This window comes from Toxotes jaculatrix, chromosome 24 (assembly GCF_017976425.1).
Source record: "Toxotes jaculatrix isolate fToxJac2 chromosome 24, fToxJac2.pri, whole genome shotgun sequence".
Classification (NCBI taxonomy): domain Eukaryota; kingdom Metazoa; phylum Chordata; class Actinopteri; family Toxotidae; genus Toxotes; species Toxotes jaculatrix.
The window spans coordinates 9,343,144-9,365,172 of NC_054417.1; the positions used below are offsets into that span (position 1 = coordinate 9,343,144).

General features: G+C 43.3%; 1 protein-coding gene across 4 annotated transcripts in view; it reads right to left on the reverse strand.

Moving 5' to 3' along the window:
- The window catches only part of mgat5 (alpha-1,6-mannosylglycoprotein 6-beta-N-acetylglucosaminyltransferase), a 65,988-nt gene that overhangs the window by 10,726 nt on the left and 33,233 nt on the right, over positions 1 to 22,029 (reverse strand). For 3 of the 4 annotated variants that reach the window (XM_041032173.1, XM_041032172.1, XM_041032175.1), the window contains exons 7-12: positions 21,472 to 21,507; positions 20,047 to 20,208; positions 18,675 to 18,844; positions 17,977 to 18,111; positions 13,706 to 13,839; positions 7,804 to 7,937 (exon numbers count right to left, since the gene is read on the reverse strand). In XM_041032173.1, the coding sequence (XP_040888107.1) occupies positions 7,804 to 7,937; positions 13,706 to 13,839; positions 17,977 to 18,111; positions 18,675 to 18,844; positions 20,047 to 20,208; positions 21,472 to 21,507 (771 nt within the window). The remainder of the gene's footprint in view (positions 1 to 7,803; positions 7,938 to 13,705; positions 13,840 to 17,976; positions 18,112 to 18,674; positions 18,845 to 20,046; positions 20,209 to 21,471; positions 21,508 to 22,029) is intronic. The other variant, XM_041032176.1, reaches the window with a different exon arrangement.

Consider the following 22,029-nt stretch of genomic DNA (forward strand, 5'->3'; position numbering starts at 1 on the left):
GCAATATTACTGATCAGTTTCAACGCTCATTGGGTAGAAAGTCCTCATTATTGTTCAGATCAAATGTTTTAAATTTACACACGAGCCTGCCTTTGAAACAGCTCTGCCTCCAGGACATTTCCCTGCTCTCACTCTGTGTGTGTGTGTGTGTGTGTGTGTGTGTGTGTGTGTGTGTGTGTGTGTGTGTGTGTGTGTGTGTGTGTGTGTGTGTGTGTGTGTGTGTGTATCTCACTGCTTCCTTTTGAGGCTTAAATTTCAGGTAGCCGCTCGTCAGGGTCCCTGGAGGCCTGGCTATCAGATGCCTCCAGCCAGCCTGCTGTAACTAAAGCAGCCTGGTGTGTGTGTGTGTGTGTGTGTGTGTGTGTGTGTGTGTGTGTGTGTGTGTGTGTGTGTGTGTGTGTGTGTGTGTGTGTGTGTGATGAAGTCCTAATTAGAAGGTGAAATCACTACCCTGTAATCTTTTCACTCAGGAGAGCTGAGCTAGGATTTATGCGTGTGTGAGGAGGGATTTATAAATGAAGGTTACTATTAGGTATCTGAAGTGGCCCAAAAAAAACACAGTGATTCCTGTGCTGTCTGCTGATTCCTGTCAATATTTTGAATAGTTTGGGATATTAGTTGCATTAGAGTTAGGGTGCAAAGGCTTAGGCTTTATTTCATTTTTATTTTTTGTTTTTTATTTTAATTTTGTTTAGGGTTAGGGTTGGGGGAGGGTTAGGGTTAGGGGAACTGAGCACATCTCTGAAATGAAGCAGGAGATGCATGGCTAGGTGTGGGAGACTGATGCCCACTCTCTGAAGAGGATGGGAGGATGCACGGTCCTCCCACTGGTCAATACTGCCAGTCTGGAGTTGTCCCTTTAAAAATTAGCCACAATTAGCTTAGTTTAGCTTTGTTTAGATTAATTTTGCTTAGTAATTTAAGGGCTGAGTTACACTTAAGATGTATGTTTAGTAGAGATTTGATTATGGATTATTTTTATACTCATAAACTAATTCAGTGAGTATTTAAAGGGTGAAATAATCTGTAAGACTGTAACGTGATACAGCTGTAACCGCCAGCAGGGGAAGGAAGAAAAAAATCCAAAAACAAGACTAAAGTAAGACATAAAGACACTAAAGGCAGCTGGATATGTGTGATGTGTGTTTATTGCGTGACTGTGCGTGTGCACATGGATGAGGAACATACAGTGGGCAGCCATGACCCTTCAGGCAGTAGCCGCACACAAAGCTTCACGGTCAGAGGACATTACTCTCCAGATGCTCTGTGGAGTATGGCTGGATTCTCCCTCACAGATTAAAAAAAAAAAACCCCACGCACATCCACACAGTTATGCTTAGATTCAGACATTTATTTTCTGTTTCAGATCATGAGCCAGGTCTGTAACAAGCACAAACAACAACCTAGAAACAGGTTGGACGATATGAAAATGTCTGTCACGAACGCAGAGGTGGAACATGTGAGAACAGCGCGTTTGCAGGGTGCATCGCCAGTTTCAGATCCATTGAGGATTTTCTTTGCTTTTCCTTCTTATAATGATATTATGTCAACTCCAATTCAGAAGCCTGTCTCAGCTGTCAGCACACTGCGAAGCAGAAAAAACGTACCACTTTCTAACACTAACAGGCACGAAGACTGATAACATTACAAGACACTGTTCCCCTGCATGTCCTCGTAGGGCCCGTGTGCGTGTGTGTGTGTGTGTGTGCATTCATCTGCACTGCGTGTGCATGCATACGTCTCCGAGCATATGCAATCTGAAACCAGGAAGCAGATCGATAGCGGCAGCCTTGTACAGGAGCACATACTTGGGGAGTTATAAAATAACTGCGTTTGCTGGAGAGGTTGATTGAAGCAGGAGAGAAGGAAGAGGAGGAGGCGAGTTTTATGGCCTTGTAAATCAGAGGGAATTTGTAAACCCTGGCTCAGAGAGGAAACAGGAGAGGCGGTGGCTGCTTGCTGTCGGCAGAGGGGAGGGTGGAGGAATGAGTGTCAGGGGAAGAAAGCTTACTGGCTGAGAGACACGGCGAGGAAATAAAGACAAAAGAGGCTAAGATACACTGCTAACATGCAACTGAAGCCACTGATAATGTCTTTGTGACTGTGAACATCACACCAGGCAACAGTTTACCAGCAGGAAATGAGAATTAAAAAAATCAAAATGATGTTTTGGCAAAAGTTCAAAAAGGAAGTTCTGCTTGCTCATGACTTGCTTTTATTACTGTGTGGGCTGATGTCTAATATTTCCAGCTCTTCTATTTTTAACCGTCCATTTTCCCACACTATCAAAATCCCTACATTCACAGTTTCACCGTAGTTGTCCAAACCCTCCTTCTGCCCTTGCTCCACGAGTCAGTTAGTCCCTGTCTGCTTTTTATTTCTGTCCCTGTCACCACCTCGACTTCCAGGAAGTCCAGTGATTTTCAAATGAACGCTTCCATCATCCATCTGCTGCCACCACCATTATGTCTACACTCTGGGTGGATCTTGTCCTACTTCCTACATCCTGTCCTACCTCCTACATCCTGTCCTACCTCCTACACCTTTACATGTTAAAGGAACTGTACGCCGTACTGGTTGTACGAGGCCAGTTCTTTCTTTTGAGCTCAGGAGCTGTCAGGCCCCTCTGTGGTTAAATGAGAACCAGCTCACTTGACATGTGGGTGTTCAGTACATTCTCCCCTTTCACTGTTAAACCTCTCCTCTATATGTTCGTATAGGGAGACGGGTCCAGCGCTCAGAGCACATTTTGATGTTTCAGTGCTTTATCTTGACAGGTAGCTGCGTCAAGACACAGGGGATGGATCAGATTAATCTTTCAACTGAAACACTCCACGTCTCCCTCCTCCTGAGACACTGTATTTGATACTGATGCTGTCTGCCTTGTGTTTGTTCCTTATGTTCTTCCTTCCATATGAATGGTATTGTATTTTGGTGATGTACATCACTGTACATTGTGATTCTTTAACTTCAGTGTTTGTCTCCATAGCGACTGTACCCAGATCTTGAATGGGGGGAAAAGAAATACACTGAATGTGCAGTAGTTTCTTAGTCTTCTGCGGTAGCCTCAGGAGGCGAGAGGAGCTATTGGCTCATCAGAATGCAGACAGGTGCCCTTGGTGCGATTTACTTGACCTGTAAGCTGCCTTCAGCATCAAACGCACCTCAGATTGTCTTCCCATCCCAAATTATTATCAAACGACTCTGAGGCCCCAAAACTGGAACTTCAACCACTCACACACACACACTCTTACATGCAGAGCCCATTATACACGCTTCTTTGCAGCGATGTCATAATATTGAGTCAGTTAGTGATAATGGTGCTAGTTCATTTTAAATGCGGTGATTTGCACAAGGGCACTTTAGCAATACTAATCATCTCTCAGGGCTATCGGGACGTCTCAGTGCTCCTGCAGAGTCTGACCTTTTGTCCCAGTGGTCCGTCTTCTACTTTACTCAGTCTCCACTGAATAAATAAACGTGGGGGATGGAACAGACATCATCCTCAAAACTTGACCAAATTTATACGAATGATTAAAGTTGTTCCAGTGTGATATAACGTCACGGCCATAATTTATATGAGATCAGCTGAGGAGGCTGATGTCTTACATCGTTTTCAGGTCCAGACATTGTGAAAGCAGCTTTAAACATTCATGTTAAAAGTTTTAAAAACAGTTCAGACACTATGCATCGCAGCTCCCTGAATCAGCGCGCTCGCTACATGTGTCATTTTATATGTGCTGCGTGTTTGTGGTTGCCATCATTAGACCAGCTGCGTGACTCAATTAACGTCTGAGGAACTGCTGCAGGCCACTACAAATAAAAATATACTATCAGATGAATTTATGACACGCGTACTGGACTTATAAATTAACAGCTTAATGGATGTGGTGTAAAACCCAACAGACACTTTAACAGATACTTTAGAAATCCCTAGGGGAACATTGGTGGTAAAATAGTACACAGAAGTGCTTGGAGTGCAGTCAGGAGATGTTATTTACTTCAGTGCCCTGCCACGCCCCATTAGACATAACAGTCTATAACCTATTGGAGCTTGGTGGCTAGCCAGAACATGTTTTTGATTGTTAGAAAGTAGAGGAGCTGCTACATGATCGCTGACAAGTTGGTCCGTGCTGTGTATACGTGAACTGCATAATCATCCAAGTGTAACATGCTGAGCACACACGCGAGGGCGCGGTGAGTGTAAACCCAGTGCAGGAAAAATAAATAAAAAAAACCACAAGGTAGCTATGATACTCCTGCTTTTCCTGCGGCAACGAAACACCTGCAACGTCACAAGCTTCATTAGGTGCAATCAGAAGCCGTGCACCTTGTATAGAGAAGCTAATGGCACCATTTCCATACATTTACAGTGCGACTTATTGAAGCATTCAGGGAAGGAAACAGGTGCCACTGGGAGGGTCGTTATTATTTCAAGCCTAATTATCACAAAATCTGCTGATGGCTGACAAAAAGTCCTTGGTCACTGTGGTGTGAATGGAGTTGGGCTAATTACCTGTTTTTTTATTAAAATACTAATGTTGCCCTCCTGTAGTTTTTCTAATTCATTTCACTGATTATTATTCTGTTGCATGCTCACATTTGTTGTTTACATCCTGTCTGGCCTTCATAAATCTGGAAAGGCCATTTCCTGCCTCTGTGAAGAGTCATGGAATTTGCTCCCATGATCCTTCACAGAGCACGAATACAGTTTATGCACTGAAAAAAAATGTTTTGTTGAATTTACTCAATTTTAATATTGAAAGTGGTTGCATGCAACACATTCATCTAAATCTAGACATATTTTTTAAGTTGTACTTAATATTTTTGAGTAATTTCAAATAAATGATATAAGCAGTTTCAGCACAAAAATTCTGAGTATTTGTTACTCAGAATTTGTTACCAAGCAGCAGCACACCAGACTTGACTCATTTAATCAACTGATCTCAGTCTTCAGACAGTTGATTGGTCAAACTGTGTGCTCCTGATTGGTTGGAACAAAAACCTGCAGCCACACGGCCCTTTGTGGAACAGTTTGGACACCACTGCTTTAAGGGTATAGCCAGAAAGGCTTAAAGTTTAGAGTGAATTCTTCTGTTGTGTATTATTTTGATTTTTCTTGAGAAGGGCTCTTGAGAATTTTTTTGTTGTTGTTTTTGTTGTTGTTCCTGGTCTCTCTCTCTCTCTTCTCCCCCTCTCTCTCCCCCATTTCTCTCCTCACAACACAACTGGTCGAAGCAGACACTCGCTCACCCTGAGTCCGTTTCTGTCTGAGGCTTCTTCCTGTTAAAGGGAGTTTTAGAAATAAATAAACGTGAATCGAACTATTTCACGTGTGAATTTTCTTCAGGAAATGTTGCCTTTTCTTGATGTAATATGCTTCAGATAAATGGAAAACATAATATTTACCACGACAGAGCTGAGTTACAAGGTAAAGCGGTAACAAACAGCACCTTCTGGAAATATCTGGGGCCTGATTCAATAAAAGATCTGTGACAGAAGGAGCCGATTTAATAACATTTCCCACTCCAACACAGCTCCTTCCTCAAACGTCAAATTGAGCTTTCTACGCTGGCACTCACGGCTAGTTTAATGGCACAGGGGATTGCTTCATCAGGTCAGACAAGCACAGTAAAACTAAGGAAGGTTTAATGTTCAACTCAGCTCGGTTATCCTTCATGAAAGAGGGATGTAACACACTGCTGTCTGTTCATGAGCCTGCGAGGGTAAGAGTGTGGGATGGTTGCCCTTCCTGCTCTGCATATGCCAGCTCTGTGTGTGTGTGTGTGTGTGTGTGTGTGTGTGTGTGTGAGTGTATGCATGTGTGTGTCCATGTCAGATCGGTGTGATCTGTCTTTCTTCACCATGTCCTCTGATCTGCTGCCAAGGGCCTGCAGCTCTCCTTCTCTGTACATCCTACTACTCCTCACCTTTCTCCACGCTCCCTCCCGCCTCATCAAACGCTTTCTTACACACTGACTTCTGAAAAATAGGGACGCAGACTGATTTTTATCTCCGTGTAGCTCAGTGATGAGGTGAGCCCAGGTAAAAGCCATTATGCTTTATTGGCTTCTTTTATTAAACCTTTGCCAGTTAGAAAGGAGATGTAGACGAAAACATGCAGACGATGCGAGAATATTTAATATTTTGACTTTATTTGAAACGGTAGAGCAGAGCTGCACAGTTCTATAGTGTGTGTACGTATGGAAAGAGAAAGAGAAAGAAAAGACAGGTAGTCCCTCTCAGCTCCCTCGCTCTGCCTTTCTACTCCTCCAACTGGGTTGCTATGGAAACGGCTCCCTCAGAGGTGGTCTGGCCATTTTATTTCGGGTCTCACCATCAACACTCAACAACAAAATAATTACTTGCTGACCTGGCTCTTTAATCCCCAGGATCTCTGTTTGTGTGTGTGTGTGTGTGTGTGTGTGTGTGTACCATATAAAAAAATTGTCCATGTACAGAAGCTACATGACTTTCTGTATATTTAGTCACAATTTGTGACTGTTAGAGTTTTGCTTTAGTAACCTTGTGTTATATGAGGCCCTGTAATCCTACAGCTACATATTAAAGAACCGACTGCACCTTCTGCAAGTGTTGGTCTTTAGCTCATTAATCTCATAACCTGAATATAATTCCATTGTGAATTTTACCTTCGTTTCTTCATGCGAGAAATTCTTTTCTTCCAGCAGGTCCCACTTTCTCTTTTAAACACCAGATATATAATTTTCCTCTCAAGTGAAGAAAGAGATCGAAGGACAGCGCGATTTCAAAGGAAGGGGGAGGGAAACGGAGCAAGCCAGTCAGCTCGTTATCACTTGGCCCCAAAATGGCCCTTTAATTAAAAGCAGGAGGTAATGAACACGCCTGGGAGTCTGATTAGCAGCTAATGCCGCTTGCTGTGAGCTGATGGGCTCCCCTGTCTGCCCTTTTTAAAGCTCAGCTGAATGGCACACGACTGCGTGTGCTCTGACTCTGACTCTGTATGAGGAGCCACAAACCACAGCAGCTACCTCCAGATTAACCGGAACACCATGGGATTCAGACTCTTGCAAAGTGGCTTTAAAATTCGAACTGTAGTTGATGAGTGTTGCCCATTTGTTATATGTATAGCCAATGAGTTGGTTAAGTTAGACAAAGCTTCGTGGAACAAACCCTGACTGTCTGACGGGACAGTGTTTACAGTTCAAGATCATCGGTCTTATTTAATTCTCTACATTTTCATCTTGAAGTCAGAAGGCGTTTACACTACAGGCATGTTACATGAAGACAATTCTCTCTTGTAGCTTCTATCATCGTTTGCACTGAGTTGCTCTGTCAGACATTTGGAGCGACACACTATGAAACATACATGGTGTCGGCTGAAAGCTCATCAAGGCGCGGGCAGTAATCCAGCCATCCACGGCATGCCAAACAATGTGCAAATCTCTCCAAGTCCCTAAGTCGTTTTTGTCTTGGATACAGTAATCCCTTGGTCTCTGTGCCGCAGTGTGAGCATGCATTTGAATATATTAAAAAACTCCACGGAGAAAGCGATAAGCTGAATTTGAGCTCCTAAAACAGACCGTTATTAAGTTTCATGTGAAAGTTTTACCGAAGGCTGTTCAAAGAGTTTCACTGCAGAGCTCTCAGAGGTCTGAAAATAGGTTATCTTTGGTGTGCCCAGTGAAGTCTGTCACTTTCATCTTCAGAAAGAATTTGTACATGTATATATCTGTGTGTACATTAGTCTACGTCGGAGCATGTGAGCGTGAATCTGTGTGAATGTGTCTATAGGTGGATATGTAGTATAAAGGATCACAGTACCTTCCAGAAGTTGTCCACCTTGCCGTAGACGAGTGACTGGTTCTGTCTCTTGATGTCATCTATGTGCTTGATGTCGCTGGCGTTGAGGTGCTGCTCCACTACGAAGCCCAGGAAACTGTTGTCTGGGGTGTGAGCTGTAACACACACACAGACACACACAAGTACACATAAATAAATAAATAGATAATATTAATATATATATATATATATATATACACACACATACATAATGTGTGTTACAGAAAGAATAAGAAAAGGGGATGAGAAGATACAGTTGGGGATCAAATCTTAGGGAATACAACAATGAATGACTTCAGGCATAGCGAGCTACATCTTCATTTATGCTCCACTGAGGTAAAAACAAAAAGGCCTGAAATAAATCTAACACACTCCCGTCTGCTTTGCACAGTCCTCTAAAATAAAACCCATTTCAACCTCAGCGTTTGGCACAGATCATAATTCCAGAGAGAGGGACAGACGCAGTAGCACAACGCCATTCGACAGGCACTCTGGGTTTTTGTTCCCTACCATTCCTTATTGCCCAGCGATGACCGGTTACTATGGGAACCACAAGATGAGCAGGTCAAGTGTGGAGCCCGGAGCTGGCAGTGCTTTACCTCACTGCCATCTGGCTTGTAAAACAAATGTGAGGACAAGGATATGGCGTGTGAAAGGACTCAGCCAAAAATGAAACAAAAAGCTTCATAATATGATTTCAAATTTAAAAATGAGCGGTTCAAACAGGCTGAACAGGAGACCCCACTATCACCCCTCTGAAGTGAAGGGCACAGGCTGCGAGGGAGGTGTTCTGGTGAACAGTTGTGGTTTGTGTTGGAGCCCCCCGGGGGGAGCTGCTGTGGTCAGACCTCACATTTACCACAACACTGTAACTACGGAAGCAAATTAGGGTCAGTCAGTCAGGGAGATGGAGTTTGCTTCAGTAAATAAAAGGAGGATTTATTGAGATTGTTTCAGCTAAGAATCTCAACACTGCAGCTGCAAACTCAGGTGTCTGAGAGAATTTAAACAAGTCAGATTCAGCGACTGCAAATGTCCTCTGGACTATATAACACCTTATGTAATAGGACAAGCAGGATCTATACATCTAACATAGGACAGCAGAGCTATAGGTGCTGTTATCATGACTTAACTGCAGGAGATAACGGCACCAACAACGATGTACTGTCAAAGTTCAACAGCAGTTTCACAAGCAAGGTTGAAGGTGTTTGTCAGGGAGGTGGCTGGAATGTGACATTTTGTCCCACTCGACAAAAAGCCACAGTTTGTTCTCTCGATCTCTCCAGTCAGCTCACATATTGACTCTGGCTAAATATCTTTAGACACACACACACACAATAAAAGAAACAGAGTGTAAATGAGCACCAGCACCAGCTCAAGCAATTACTGAACAATGACACAAATGTGCCGTCGCTTTTTTTCTCCCAGCGACTTGAAAAGGGCACGAACGGGAGTCTGCTACAAAACCCTGTGATGATCCTCATTCACATCAGCGTCACATTAAACTGAAGCAAGGCTCAAAGTATCATTCATATCAGTCACTGGCAACTTTACATATCACACTGACATCATTTCCCTTCGGTGCTCTGACTAAGCATGTTAACCAAGGTATGTACTGATAGGTTATCATGCAGTACTGTGGGAAAAGTGCCAGACTGTCATGATAAAGACGCTCAGTGTCTCAGTGTTGTAAAATATATGCATTTTATAATCTATTGTATTCAAATCCTGTTCCTGTTTTGCTCTTTTCCCAGCATTACAATGCAAAGACGAGCCTTTCAGTCGCTGCCGTGCTCTGATCTCACTTTGGATTGTATGAGTGTGGGAGAACGCGCAAGGAGTGTGGGAGTAGATGTAATGAAGATCAGGGTGAGGAGTTAGTGTGGGAAGGAGCCAAACGCAACAACTGTTCCCAAAATACCTGTAGTGTCTCTGTAATGCTGCGTGATTAAACAATAACATTAGTAAGAACAGTATGAATTGTGGGGGGTTGACGGCTGAAAGAACATCAGCCAAGTCTAAATTTGAGATGAACTGATTGTATTTCTGTCTTCACCTCAATTCAGTCCTTTTTATTTATGACTGGCCTGAAAATAGCAACCACTAAATCTATGTAGTACTCATGATACTGTTAATTAGAAATAATATACATCTTTAGTCATACACTCTACGTTGGTATAATGTTACTAATTATGACAAAGTGCCAATTCAAAGATGATGTGATAGGTTAATTGAACAGAATCAGGACAAACTAAAAAACAGAACCTATTTCCAGCACTTAAAAAACAAAACAAAAACAAATACAAACATGCCAGCACAGCATCTCAGATGACTACAAGTAACTGTGATGTGTGTCTGATGGCAGAGGCAGAGACGGTCCTGGGCCCTGGAAGGAGGCGGCGCTAACACTCATGTACCAAACTAACTGTGTAAACAGGGCAGACTGTTAATTAGTGTTCAGCCCTCTCGATGCATTTGGCAACAGATGCCTCCTCTCCCACTAGAGCCGCCACTCAAAATGTCACTCAACTTGCCACAGCTTCATTCGCTATTAGCTAACAAACAGCCTGGGAGGACAGCATTGCCGGAGAAGCAGCTGCTTTGTTGCTCTTGACAAACTTGGGAGCGGAGGGACAAATTTGCTTTGTAAGGAAGCCTGGATTCACTCTTGTTTGACTGGGAGTCAATATTGGAACAACCAGGTCAAGCGGAGTGGAGGAAAGGGGTGAAGGAGGGCAGGGTATCTCCTCTGAGGGAGAGGGCTGCTTCGGTGCTCTTTAAAGCAGCAGTTAAGTTCTCACAAAAGACTTTGTGCCTCTGTGACTTGTCTGACTGAGCCTGAAGGGTGGAAATGAATCAGCTCCACCTGAAACGCCTTCACACTAGAAACTCTGGCATTTTACTTGATGAGAATTTCAGGCCGCTCGTAAGTTTCGTGCGTGGGGTGAAGTGAAATTTGAACATTGGATCTACAACATCACAGTGATGAAAATGAAGTGCATTTAATCCAAAAGTAATTCACTACAGTCAGAAGTGTCAGTCATCTCTTTAGTAATTAGAATATAAATGTTTCCATCTGCTACATCTTACAGTACAAAATCACTTACATCAGTACATTATTTGTGTTTTCAGGTGTTGCAGAATATGTATATGTGGTTTGGACAGCATGTGCTGAAGACGTCAGACAGCAGTGTACTGAACCTGCACAGATGAGAGACTGAAAACCTTAAGTCAGTGGGTGTGCCAGAGACATTATCAATCAAAGCTTTCCAGGCTCTATCAGCCTGGCAGATCTCAGGGTCAATTACATAGCTGGCTGTGCTTCAGAGATAAATATTATCTGCTGCTGTGTTTGACCTCTGGCCGGTATTAATCATCAGTTCTATAAGGGATTAAACGCTCGGCCACAGGAATACACAGGGAAAAAAACGGACATAAGCAGATATATGGAAGCAACTGCTACTGTATGTTTTACATTACAGTGTAGTATATTTCACTTCAGGCTTATATCCTTCACCAAAAAGTCCTTTTTAACAAACTTGTTTTTAAGGTAATGGTGTGTACACTAAATAAAACCGATCTGGTCGGACCTGAGTCTCTACATTTCACTCTGACCTACAGGAAAGGTTAACTACATTATATTTTCAAGCTCTCCTGATTATAAATGACTTGTGCTGGCAAACAGAGCCAACGAAACTAAGACGCGCTGCCCATTCGAAACACAAACTGTACACCAGAAAACACTCGCTGCTATCCCGACTCTGAAATAGATTAATGAGGTCAATTTGGCCTTGTCTTGTCTTATTGGCCAGAGGCCACATACTCCCAATTCCCCCAACCAATGATTTATGGAGCTCTGCCTAATCGTAACAAATGGACCAATCCGAATCTAGAATAAATAACCTGCTGTTACCTGATTTGTCTGTTGTTACGTCTACATTCCATAGGTGAGATAAGAGTTAAGTTACAAGTTAGTTAGTTACTTTCTAACTTTCTGTCAGGTTTCGTCCTGGGAGCCAGGGTGCTCTTATTTTGTTTTGTTTATTAAGTGTTTCCTGTTTTATTTTGACAATGCTTTAGTTTCCTGTTGTTCACTGTTTTTCCCTCTTGTTTCAGGAGTCTCGACTTCCCTCTCCAGTGTGCTCCTCCCACCTCCTGATTACCCTTCCTCCCTTAATGTGTTTCACCTGTTTGTAATTGTCGCACCTCCTCCTGATGTATTTAGTCCCCGTCCCCCCTGCACTCGTCGCCAGATTGTCTTGTGTGTTCCTACCAAGCTTTCCAGTGTTCCTTGCTGTTACTAGTTCGAGTGTGTTTTTTGAGTTTGTGTATGACCCCTGTCTGGTTTACTGGATTTCGAGCTAGCCTTTTCCCTGTGCTACCTCTGCTTTCTTGGACTGTTTCACTTTTGTGAAACGAACCTGGACTGATTAAACCGTTTCTTTGTTTTTGCAAATAGTATTAAAATATTAAATGTATTTCTTGTGGCTATGCTTGCAGAACCACCTAGGTTGGGTAAATGTGGGGCAGAAACATGCTTCCAACTAAATTTAGGAGTTAGCACCTTAGCACATCCTGCCGCCATCACTAAAATGTCCTCAAGTAGTGAGCTATACCCACTGTAAATCCAAGCTGACAGAAACACACACTTCCACTGCAGTGTGCAAATATCATTTGTGGCGGGACAGGTAACAAGGAGAAAGCTCAGATGGCTATTTCAACATCCTTGGATGTGTTTATTAAATTATGCTGTTTGTGTTGCATGGTACACAAATTGTTTCGCTCCGGGACAAGTTGTTGTGCAGCACAATGCAGAGAGGAAGGAGGGGGGGGCAAAAACACCCATGTCTGTCTCGTCTCTCGTGCCTGGAAGTGATGCCATTTTGTGGTTTTAACACTCAGTCAGACCACGGTGCACTTGTTTCGCCAGCGATATCATCTAACCTAGCGACTCTTAACTGGATTTTGTGCAAAGGCCCCAGTGTGTTATGAGAAAGACATACTCTGCTCAGAGGACAAAAGGGCCTATTCAGGTACAGTGGTATTCTGAATAGCTCCGGGCTTCACCTCACAAACAGGGACTGCAGGGGTAACATTTCACTTTCTCTTAGCCATGGGGAAAAGGTCAATACCCCGGGGGGCTGGCTCCCCTCTCTCTCTCTCTCTCTCTCTCTCCTCTGCTGCACTGCCACCAACTCATCCACCACAGCAAATGTGCTTGACTCCAGTTACAGAGTGATCTCAGAGTAGGAGCGATGCACACACACACACACACACACACACACAGAGAGCAATAAAACCCGTACGTCCTACATTCATAATCACAGCAAAATGGAGAGCTGAGTGTCTGACCTCTTACTTTTCCTTTAATCGGCTTGATAATATTCCATTAGCTCGCACCGTGCTGGATTTTCAGTCTTTTATGCCTCTTTTCCAACCAAAACATCTCATTCATAAGAGAAAATCTCACTGGAACTGAGGACATAGGACACAGCCAAGGGAGTAATGAACATGTAAACTGATTTATAGTGAAAGTAGCTGTGTCTGGCAGCTTGACCTTTTTTTAGACAACAGAGAGGGGGACTTACAGAGGTGATGAAAAGTTAAGATGAAGAGTTTTGCACAAAATGCTTAAAGAACTTTGCATTTAGGACAGATCAGGGATCTGTTTCCAGTCCGTCAGTTGCCTGAGAGGAAACCAGCAAAGCTCTCTGTGATGGTTTTCACTGAAAAAAAAAAACCTATAGTAAACGCAACACAGGCCACAATTGCACCACACAGCCTGTTTTTATTTCTTCTTTAAACGATTAGGCCTTCAGTGATCGTTTACAGAAGTGCTTTTGGTTAGAGCTTTGCCGTGTGTGCTGACATCCTGTCGACTTACGGAACATGGTGTTGAACTGCTGGGGGTTGAGGTTCCACTTCCCCCAGGGCGTCTTGTGGCCCTTGGACTGGGCGTAGTGGGCGTGATTGAACTCTGGTTCCGTCCCGAACGAATCCAGCACCCGCAGCATGCACCTGTGACGTGACAGAAAGACAGCCGTTTAAATAACTGCCCCAGTCCAGAGGACACAGACATATGGACAATAAGCATTAAACATTAACATCATATCTTTCATTTAAGTTTGCTCTGAAAATCAATTCAAAACCTAGAAACACTGCTCTAAATAATCTCTATGCAAACAGTGTTGTTATAATAAGTGCTGGAAGACAAACTGTTCACACCTTAAGCACATAATTACAGTTAAAGCCACAACACAGTGCCTTGTCCACACTGCTCTCCCAGTAATTTTCACACCAGTCCTAGAAATTAACTTATGGTTAATTCATTTTACAACCATATAAACCACAGTAGTAAGCCTGAAGACCTAGAAAATGAACTTTTTGGTAGTACAGTAAAGCTGCCATGGATTAGCTCGCTTTACTGAATGTAATCATAGACTCACAATGACCCCAGGTACGCAGTTTACCCCGGTTTGACACCAGCTGCTATGTTCAAAATGAAAACAATTGAATCGAGGGCAGATGGACTTGGTATCAACAACAAAGTCCCCGTTGGCCTCAGTTCAGCCCTTCTTGGATAACAATGGCCCGGATCTTGGTGGTATAGAGTTACGAAGTGCCCCTGGTTCTGGAAGTAAAAGTCCGATTCATTTTTCCACATAGCCAGAGTTAAATGACTCCCAGCTGGAGCACCTCTGCAGCTTGGATCAGCATGAGCCTCTCTCAGTTAGATATGCAGTATAAAATATTAACAACTGTGCAAGAAAGTATCTGGTTTTTGAGCTCAATTCATTATATCACTGTTTATTTTATATCCCTGCTTTCCCTAATGTCTAAAGGCTCCATCCTCAGACAGAGAGACTGAGAGAGCCTGTGCTGTGGAGGTGTGAGGCTGTGAATGAACATCATGTCTGACTCAAAGGTCAGAGCACAGGATTAATTAGACCACAACCAGGAGACAGAGTGGGATATATGCTGAGAACCACTCACTCATGACCTTTAACTCCATGCTCTGCATTCACTAACTCACTCGTTGCTACTCACTTCTCTTTTCTATATGCTAGTTTGATGATGTCTGGCCTGCCCTGTCCCTGGCTATCTACCTTTCTTTTTGACTGGGAAGATAAAGGGCCAGTGATAGAAAGAAAACCTGATATCCATCTGCTGCCACAAATGATTTAATCTAGGTCTGCCCCTCAAGCTATTAATCACATGTTATTCACTGATCTGTCTCTCCTACGATCTCCTGTCTCCTTGGTGAGTCGTCTTAACAGCAACAAAATCCTGAAAGGGTGATTTTTATTTGGCACGTTGTCCGTGAACAGAATTTTGTTGTGGGTAAATAAAGTAAAGTGATTTCCACTTTGGCTCAAGGTAGAATACTGAGCATTAATCATTACGATAAGAAGAAGCCAGGTGTAAACAGACATGGACGCCAAGCGTATACACACTCTCTCACACACGTAGACATCTGCACCTAAAAAATCCCCCTCTCTCTCTCTCTCTCTCTCTCTCTCTCTCTCTCTCTCTCTCTCTCTCAGAGATTGTCTCTCCGCCCAGGCAGATGCTGTGCAGCTGGTTGTGTGAACTGTGGAAGGCCCTGGGAGAGAGCGTAGAGCTGGGAAACACATTCACCATGAGGAAACTTTAGACTGAAAGCAGAACAACAACAACATGCCCACATGCCATTTCCACTCGCTGCAGATAAAAACAACCCTCTTCCCTCCCTGGTAGATATATATTCTCAACAGATGGGGAGATGCTGCTGGAACCAGAACATGATGTAAATATGGCTGCAGCGAGGCCGCGTCAGTTGACAGTGGGCGTGATAATGTGGCAGAAGAACGCACTTAGTGACACTTGCTGCCATAGTGCAATCGAGCTGGGCCGAGTGCGGATGTTGCTTTCAAAGTAACAGTGTAATTTCACCATAATGCGATCCACCTGACGTGATCCCAAATGGATAGTGTGTTACAATGGCCATGGTGAATGATAGGTCTCCTGCCTCAATTATTTCCCATGTGAAATCAGCAATAAATAAAGCAGGGTTATTAGAGAACAGTGATATCAGATGTGAATTCTTGTCTTGTATAAATCTCCCTGAGGGTCCATTACATGTCTGCACACCCCTGAGGCTTAACATAACACCTGGATGATAAACAGACATGTGAGTTAGTGGCGTGTCCCATAAAAGCCTCAGGCTGAATTACAGCACAACATCGGGATTTGGTTATAAAAAACCTTGGAGCTGGGAAAAGTTAGCGTAATGTTTTTTTTTTTGTTCTTACTGGAACAACATCTGATCATTTTCAGTTACTTTCAGTTTACACTGCCTTCTCATGAACCATAAATATTCACTTTTAGCCAAAACAGACTTTATTATTTCACATCACGTTATCATAATGTGATGTTTCAGGTTATTTTAGAATGGATTGACACATCCGCTATGTAACGTGTTATATATGTTGTCTTGACAGCTCCATAAAAACCTCAACAACACTGACACTGTGAATAAGCTCAGAGGCACAAATCACACACCCATATACACACATAAGCTACGCACATAACAACATGTCAAAACAAAATTCTTGGTAAAAGAAAGAGAGGAAGTGGCAAAATGATGAAATCAAACTCAGCATCACATCGTTGGTGACTAACTCTTCATCTGTCCAGTTTCATTTCTGCATTATGGAACCAGTAAACACTGACACGCTTTCTGCGAATGCAGTGCATCGTCCGATTCATTTACTGGATGAAAGGATTAAATGAAATCGAACAACAGGGCAACACTGTACCTACCTTCCACCAAGAAAACAACAGCTCAGAGTATTCCCTTTCCTCTATAGCAGTACAAAGCTGAGTGATACACTACTGTAAGACAGATAGCCAGAAGACTGGGGCAATAACACAACACATTAATCACACAAAGGCCTGTCAGACTGGTTTGCTTTTTCCCCAAACACAAAAAAACAAAACAACAAACCAGAACAAATGGAACAATAATGACATAGTTTATTGTTCTCCAGAATTCAGGGCTTGATATGCAAACAGAACTGGCATGCTCTGTCCATAGGGCATCTCCCTGCTTTCCTGTATGACAAATAAAGTCAAGGGAGAAGATTGAGATGGTTCCACAAAGGGATTCTCAGGCCACAGAGGCAAGACATGTAATACCCTCCTGACAGGAGACGGCACAGAAAAAGACACACTAGCTTACACGTAGTGACAGAAGAAAGGGAACAGAAAACTAGCTCCAACCTGAGGTCTAGGTCTGCTTTCACAAAGCTCCTAGAAAGCATGCAGCGGTACGAACTGCTCCGACTTAAGTGTTCAATAATGGCAGGAGGAATAATTCAGAAAACAACATCTGGACCTTACATCATGCCTGAGGCTGAAGCAGTTTCCTGAGGGAGCGGATGCGGTTTAAGGTGCCAAACAAAACCTGGTGACAAGCAGGAGGAGTCAGCAGGGCAATTAGAGACCCCAGACTTATTGTCCCTCCTCTTTTCCTGTCAGTCGGAGCTGATGAGAGCTTTGTTCAAAACTAAGCTGTCAGAGAGAGAACAGACTCAGTGGGTGAAGACATCACAAACAACAGACGCTCCTTCAGCCTTTTTAGGAGATGGTGGCAATGTATGAGAAGAAAATAGATTCATTATCCCACTAAGTACCAGACAAGCCTCAACTCAGAGCACTTTGTGCCATAGCACAGGGTTAAAGAACTGTACAAATGAGTGAATTCACTGAGCGGTGGACATGATGATATGAAAAAAGTGAGAGTAATGTCAAATAGTCACAGTGCTGGACAGTCAACCATCAATGAATCAAACAGTGGCGTAAAAGCCTGTGGTAGACAACAGCGGTTGAACCAGGAACCCAATCTGAAACTGTTGGGGGGGGGGGGTTGAAAGAGACCATGCATGCTCAGCAAAACCTCCCTGAAAAAAAGTTTGTTAAAAAAAAATAGTGTTGATTCAGCAGGTTTTATAACTGTCTGTTAGAAAGCGGTTTTGTCCCTTAACAAATAATTTCCTTGACACAATTTGCAGACTGAAACCGTGTGTGTGTGTGTGCATTGTGTGTTCATGCAGGAACTTTTCACTCACTGAGAAAATAAGTTTTGAATGTAACTGTAAAATATTACAGACTTACTGGTAGTGGACCCAGGAAGGTCCCAGTGTCTTCTTGAACTGTGTGAGGCCCACGATGTCAATGTAGATGAGCTCGACCACCTTATCGCCCTGAGTTGGGCAGCTGGACTTGTTCCCCATAACCTTGCGCATGATCCTGGGGATGAAACGTTGGATTTAAAATCAACTTCAATCATGATCACGCATTCAGGTTTAAAGCATGTAGGGGTTAACTAAAGGGCATACAGAGCTCTACAAAGCTAAGAAGCAGAATGTTTGAACCGAACATCTTTTTGTAGCACTTGTATTTATGATTTTTGTTGATATCATTGGGAACAACAGATAAAAATCCTTCCTGACATCATGAGGACCATATGTGGAGAGAAGAAGGTGATACCGCTTTGTTTAGTTTGAAACCCATGACTGGAGATGCACAAAAGGAGGCATGCTGAAAGTGGCAGTGCGAGTCGGTGTGGCAGCTTTACTTTGGAAAAGTTTATGGTTGGTCAGCAGGTGATTCTGTATCTGGAAAAACCGCCAACAAATGTCAAACAAATAACGTGGCAGATACATTTGTTTGCCCTCATTCAAATGACCTCACAGCTCATTTATCACCTTTTCTTCAGAACAATGAGATTAAACACCAGCGGCGGTTCAGCCAGTGTCTTGCCAACCACAAACTACCACAGCACTTGGTGTGTGTGTATGTGTGGTACTGACTCTTTGAGCTCAGCCAGGGAGGCAGAGATGCGAACGTCGTGGCCCAGCAGGTACAGCGTGGTTATGAGATCACTCCACTGGACCAGCTCGCCCAGTGGGCCACCGCTGAAGGCGTTTTCTGCTATCTTGAAGCCGGACTCCTTGGTCAGCAGGCCCAAGTGAACCAGGATCTGACAGAAGGGGAAAAAAGTAGGGAGTGAACTTACTTAGCATTTAATCAGCAATTTGTCTTTTTTTTTCTTGTAGATTATTGTTGGAGACAGTAGATAAGAATGTTACACACTTGATAAGGGTTTCTATGGGAAAAAATATCTACTCAAGGCTAATGCAAAAGCGACAAGACTGCAAGAGACAACAGTTAGAAATGTGACTGTTATCCTCTGAATGTAAATGTGTAATGTAATAATGGAGGGAGCATGGAGTTAAAGACATCCCTGACATTTTGACAGCTTCACTTTCCTACACAAATGAATACAGAAAGAGAATGTAGGGGAAAAAAATGGGGGACAAAACATTCAAAGACACCCCACTGGTTTTGGATTTGAACAGAACTAAATGGGGAGCACAAAAAACATGTTTATCCTAGCAGGGGACGGTGAAAGGAGTTCCACTTTTTCTATGTACATGCTGAGAAAAACACATGCAACTAAACTAAAATATGAATAACACACACACACACACACACACACACACACACACACACACACAGAGGATGGTTTACAGTTGCTGAAGGGAACACAGTGTTCCACAGCAGGAGCAGGAAGTAATAGCAGGCTTTGTTTGAAGTGACCAGCACTTTTTCATTGTTGACAGCCAGCCCCAGTCCCAGTCCCAGAGCACACACTATTCAAGGATTAATATGTGAGGATTAATATCCAGAAGAGATTAGCAGCTGAAATAAAGACCTGGCTTTGAAAGTATCAGGAGAAAAAAAAAACACTTTGTCTAATTATAGACTGTGTAAATTCAATTGAGTATGGAGTGAGAGGTGATATAGATGTATAGATAGATAGACAGGGGTTCTCATTTCTTGTACTCCCTGCTTTGCATCAGCACCAAGGTATCACGGGAATGTGATGTGAATTATTCACAAGGCCAGTGGAAAGTGTGGAGTACATTATTCAGTGCTGGGAGCTGCTACCAGCTTGGGACACAATGGAATATCCATGTCAGACCTCTCCTACCACCATTTCTTCCTCAAGCAAAAGTGGGGCTATCTACAAGTGTGAATAAGTGTGTGTATGTGAGTGAGTGCGTGCACCTGAGACAGGTGTGTCTGAGGTGTGTATTTCAACTGGGGAGTTTTTTTTTTTTTTCACAACCAAAATGTCACCACACAAACGTAGTACGATGCACTGTATGTGATGGCCACCTTCTTCCTCCGACGTTTGGCCAGGTTCTGCTTGGCAGCTAGCGAGCGAATGGCGCTGACCCACGGCTCAGCCATGCGTTTGATCCTCAGCATCATCCAGCGGAACTCCTCCCGTTGTGACATCACCCGGTAAAGCTCCTCAAAACTGGTCCGGATCTCCGCCTGCACACACACACACACACACACACACACACACACACACAGACACGCCACAGATCAGTGGTACAGTCAGTGCTACCCATACAGTGTGTGTTTGTACGCTGCTGTAAGGCTGTGGGTAACTATAATCTGATAATGTTACTTTCCCTCGTGGTGCATTTGCACAAATCTGTATATGTGCAGTGCATTCTTTCATCTGTACACCAGATAATGTGAAGACTCAGTCAGTGTGTCGCTTGCTGTATCATCTCCAGCGCTTGTGTTTGTGTCTAGCTGCTTTTATCCTTTCTGCTGCTGCCATGACATAATCCCTAGGCAATCTTTAAAATTTTATCTCACCTAATTTAAAATTACAATAATGACTTCCATAATTTCCTAATTGCCAAAGGGCTGTTTTCTTTGAGTGAGACCCTTCTAGAAGAGCTCTGCTAATATAAGGGGTGGGGGGTGATAGAATAGGGAAAAGAAAGCAGGGATGGGTTACAGATAAATGGGAGGATGAATGATTGTTGAATGTTTAATATGTGTTGTGCAACATTCGTCAGCCTTTGTGTGGGCTACTCGTCCAAGAAACATCTCTACGATCACTGAAGCTGGAATTCAAGCGATTCTGCTGAGGTGATAATAACTATCATAAACTGTCAGAGACATCTGCAGGGGAAATTATACACTGAGGGCTCACAAAAAAAATGGATGACAACGTCTCCCCTGAGAGCCAGAGATCGAAGAAACCTTGGTATAAATCTAGAGAGTAAAAATATGCTAAACTGAGAAAGGTGCCGTGCTGTATTTATGGTGAGAGGAACAACGAATACCCGGAGCATTCAAAGAGCCAAGTGCTCCATGTTACGAGCAAATGTGTGCTCTGGCTGTACGGTCCGAGAGGAGTGAATCCATCAGTCACACCTTTAATAGCTCATTTATCTGAAGGCTTTACAGAGGACAGGAGAGGACAGGAGCCAAGAGCCAAAATAAAGATTTTTAGGACATATCTGAAGGACAGACTTGAGTACATTTTATCTAAATGTTTCATTAATGAGATGTGATAGAAAACAAATCATGCTGTGGAACATGTAACTACATGTTGTTCAAGTTCCTTCCTGTGTCCTGAGAGTGGTGACTAACTGGAACTAACGTAATGCAGAATGAGGAAATGAAAGTGAGGCCGCTGCTGTCCACTTCACAGAATATTTTGAATCAGGCTAAACTATAATATCACCTCATCTGAATACCGCAAGGATCATTATAAGGTGAAAATATTCATACTTTTCCCATATTGAAATTCAAGGATTCACGGACAGCCTGGAAAAAAACAGAGAGAAGCAGTGAATGAGACAGTGAGAGAAAGATGAAGTGAAGCACACGAGAAACCACAGTGCCATTACCAGCTGCTAAGGTGGCTGAAACAAGTCTGTTGCAAGAGCATTAGCATCCCTCATCACGACAGGAAATCACTTCTGCAGACTGAACCTATTAAAATCTGGGCCTGAATTAAAATCTCCAAAGCCTGTCAAATGGCATCTCCCCCACCACGGAGGGCTCTGTGTGCTGTTGATGCATCCAGAGAGAGAGGGGGATGAAGAGTGCTTAATATTGATTCACCCGTGGCAGAGGGAAGGGGGTGTGTTTTCGAGGAGCGCTGATACTGTGGACTGAGCACAAGCCTGTCGGCCCAGAGAGGAGCTCTAAGTGGGATTTGAGTGAGCTGCCGCATTGGCAGGGATAGAAGATCATTATTCCAGATTTGTCCCAAGGTCCCGTCACTCCGGCTTTGGTCTACGGGAGCCGCTCGACTCTTTTATGCTATCGAGGCATGTTGACATT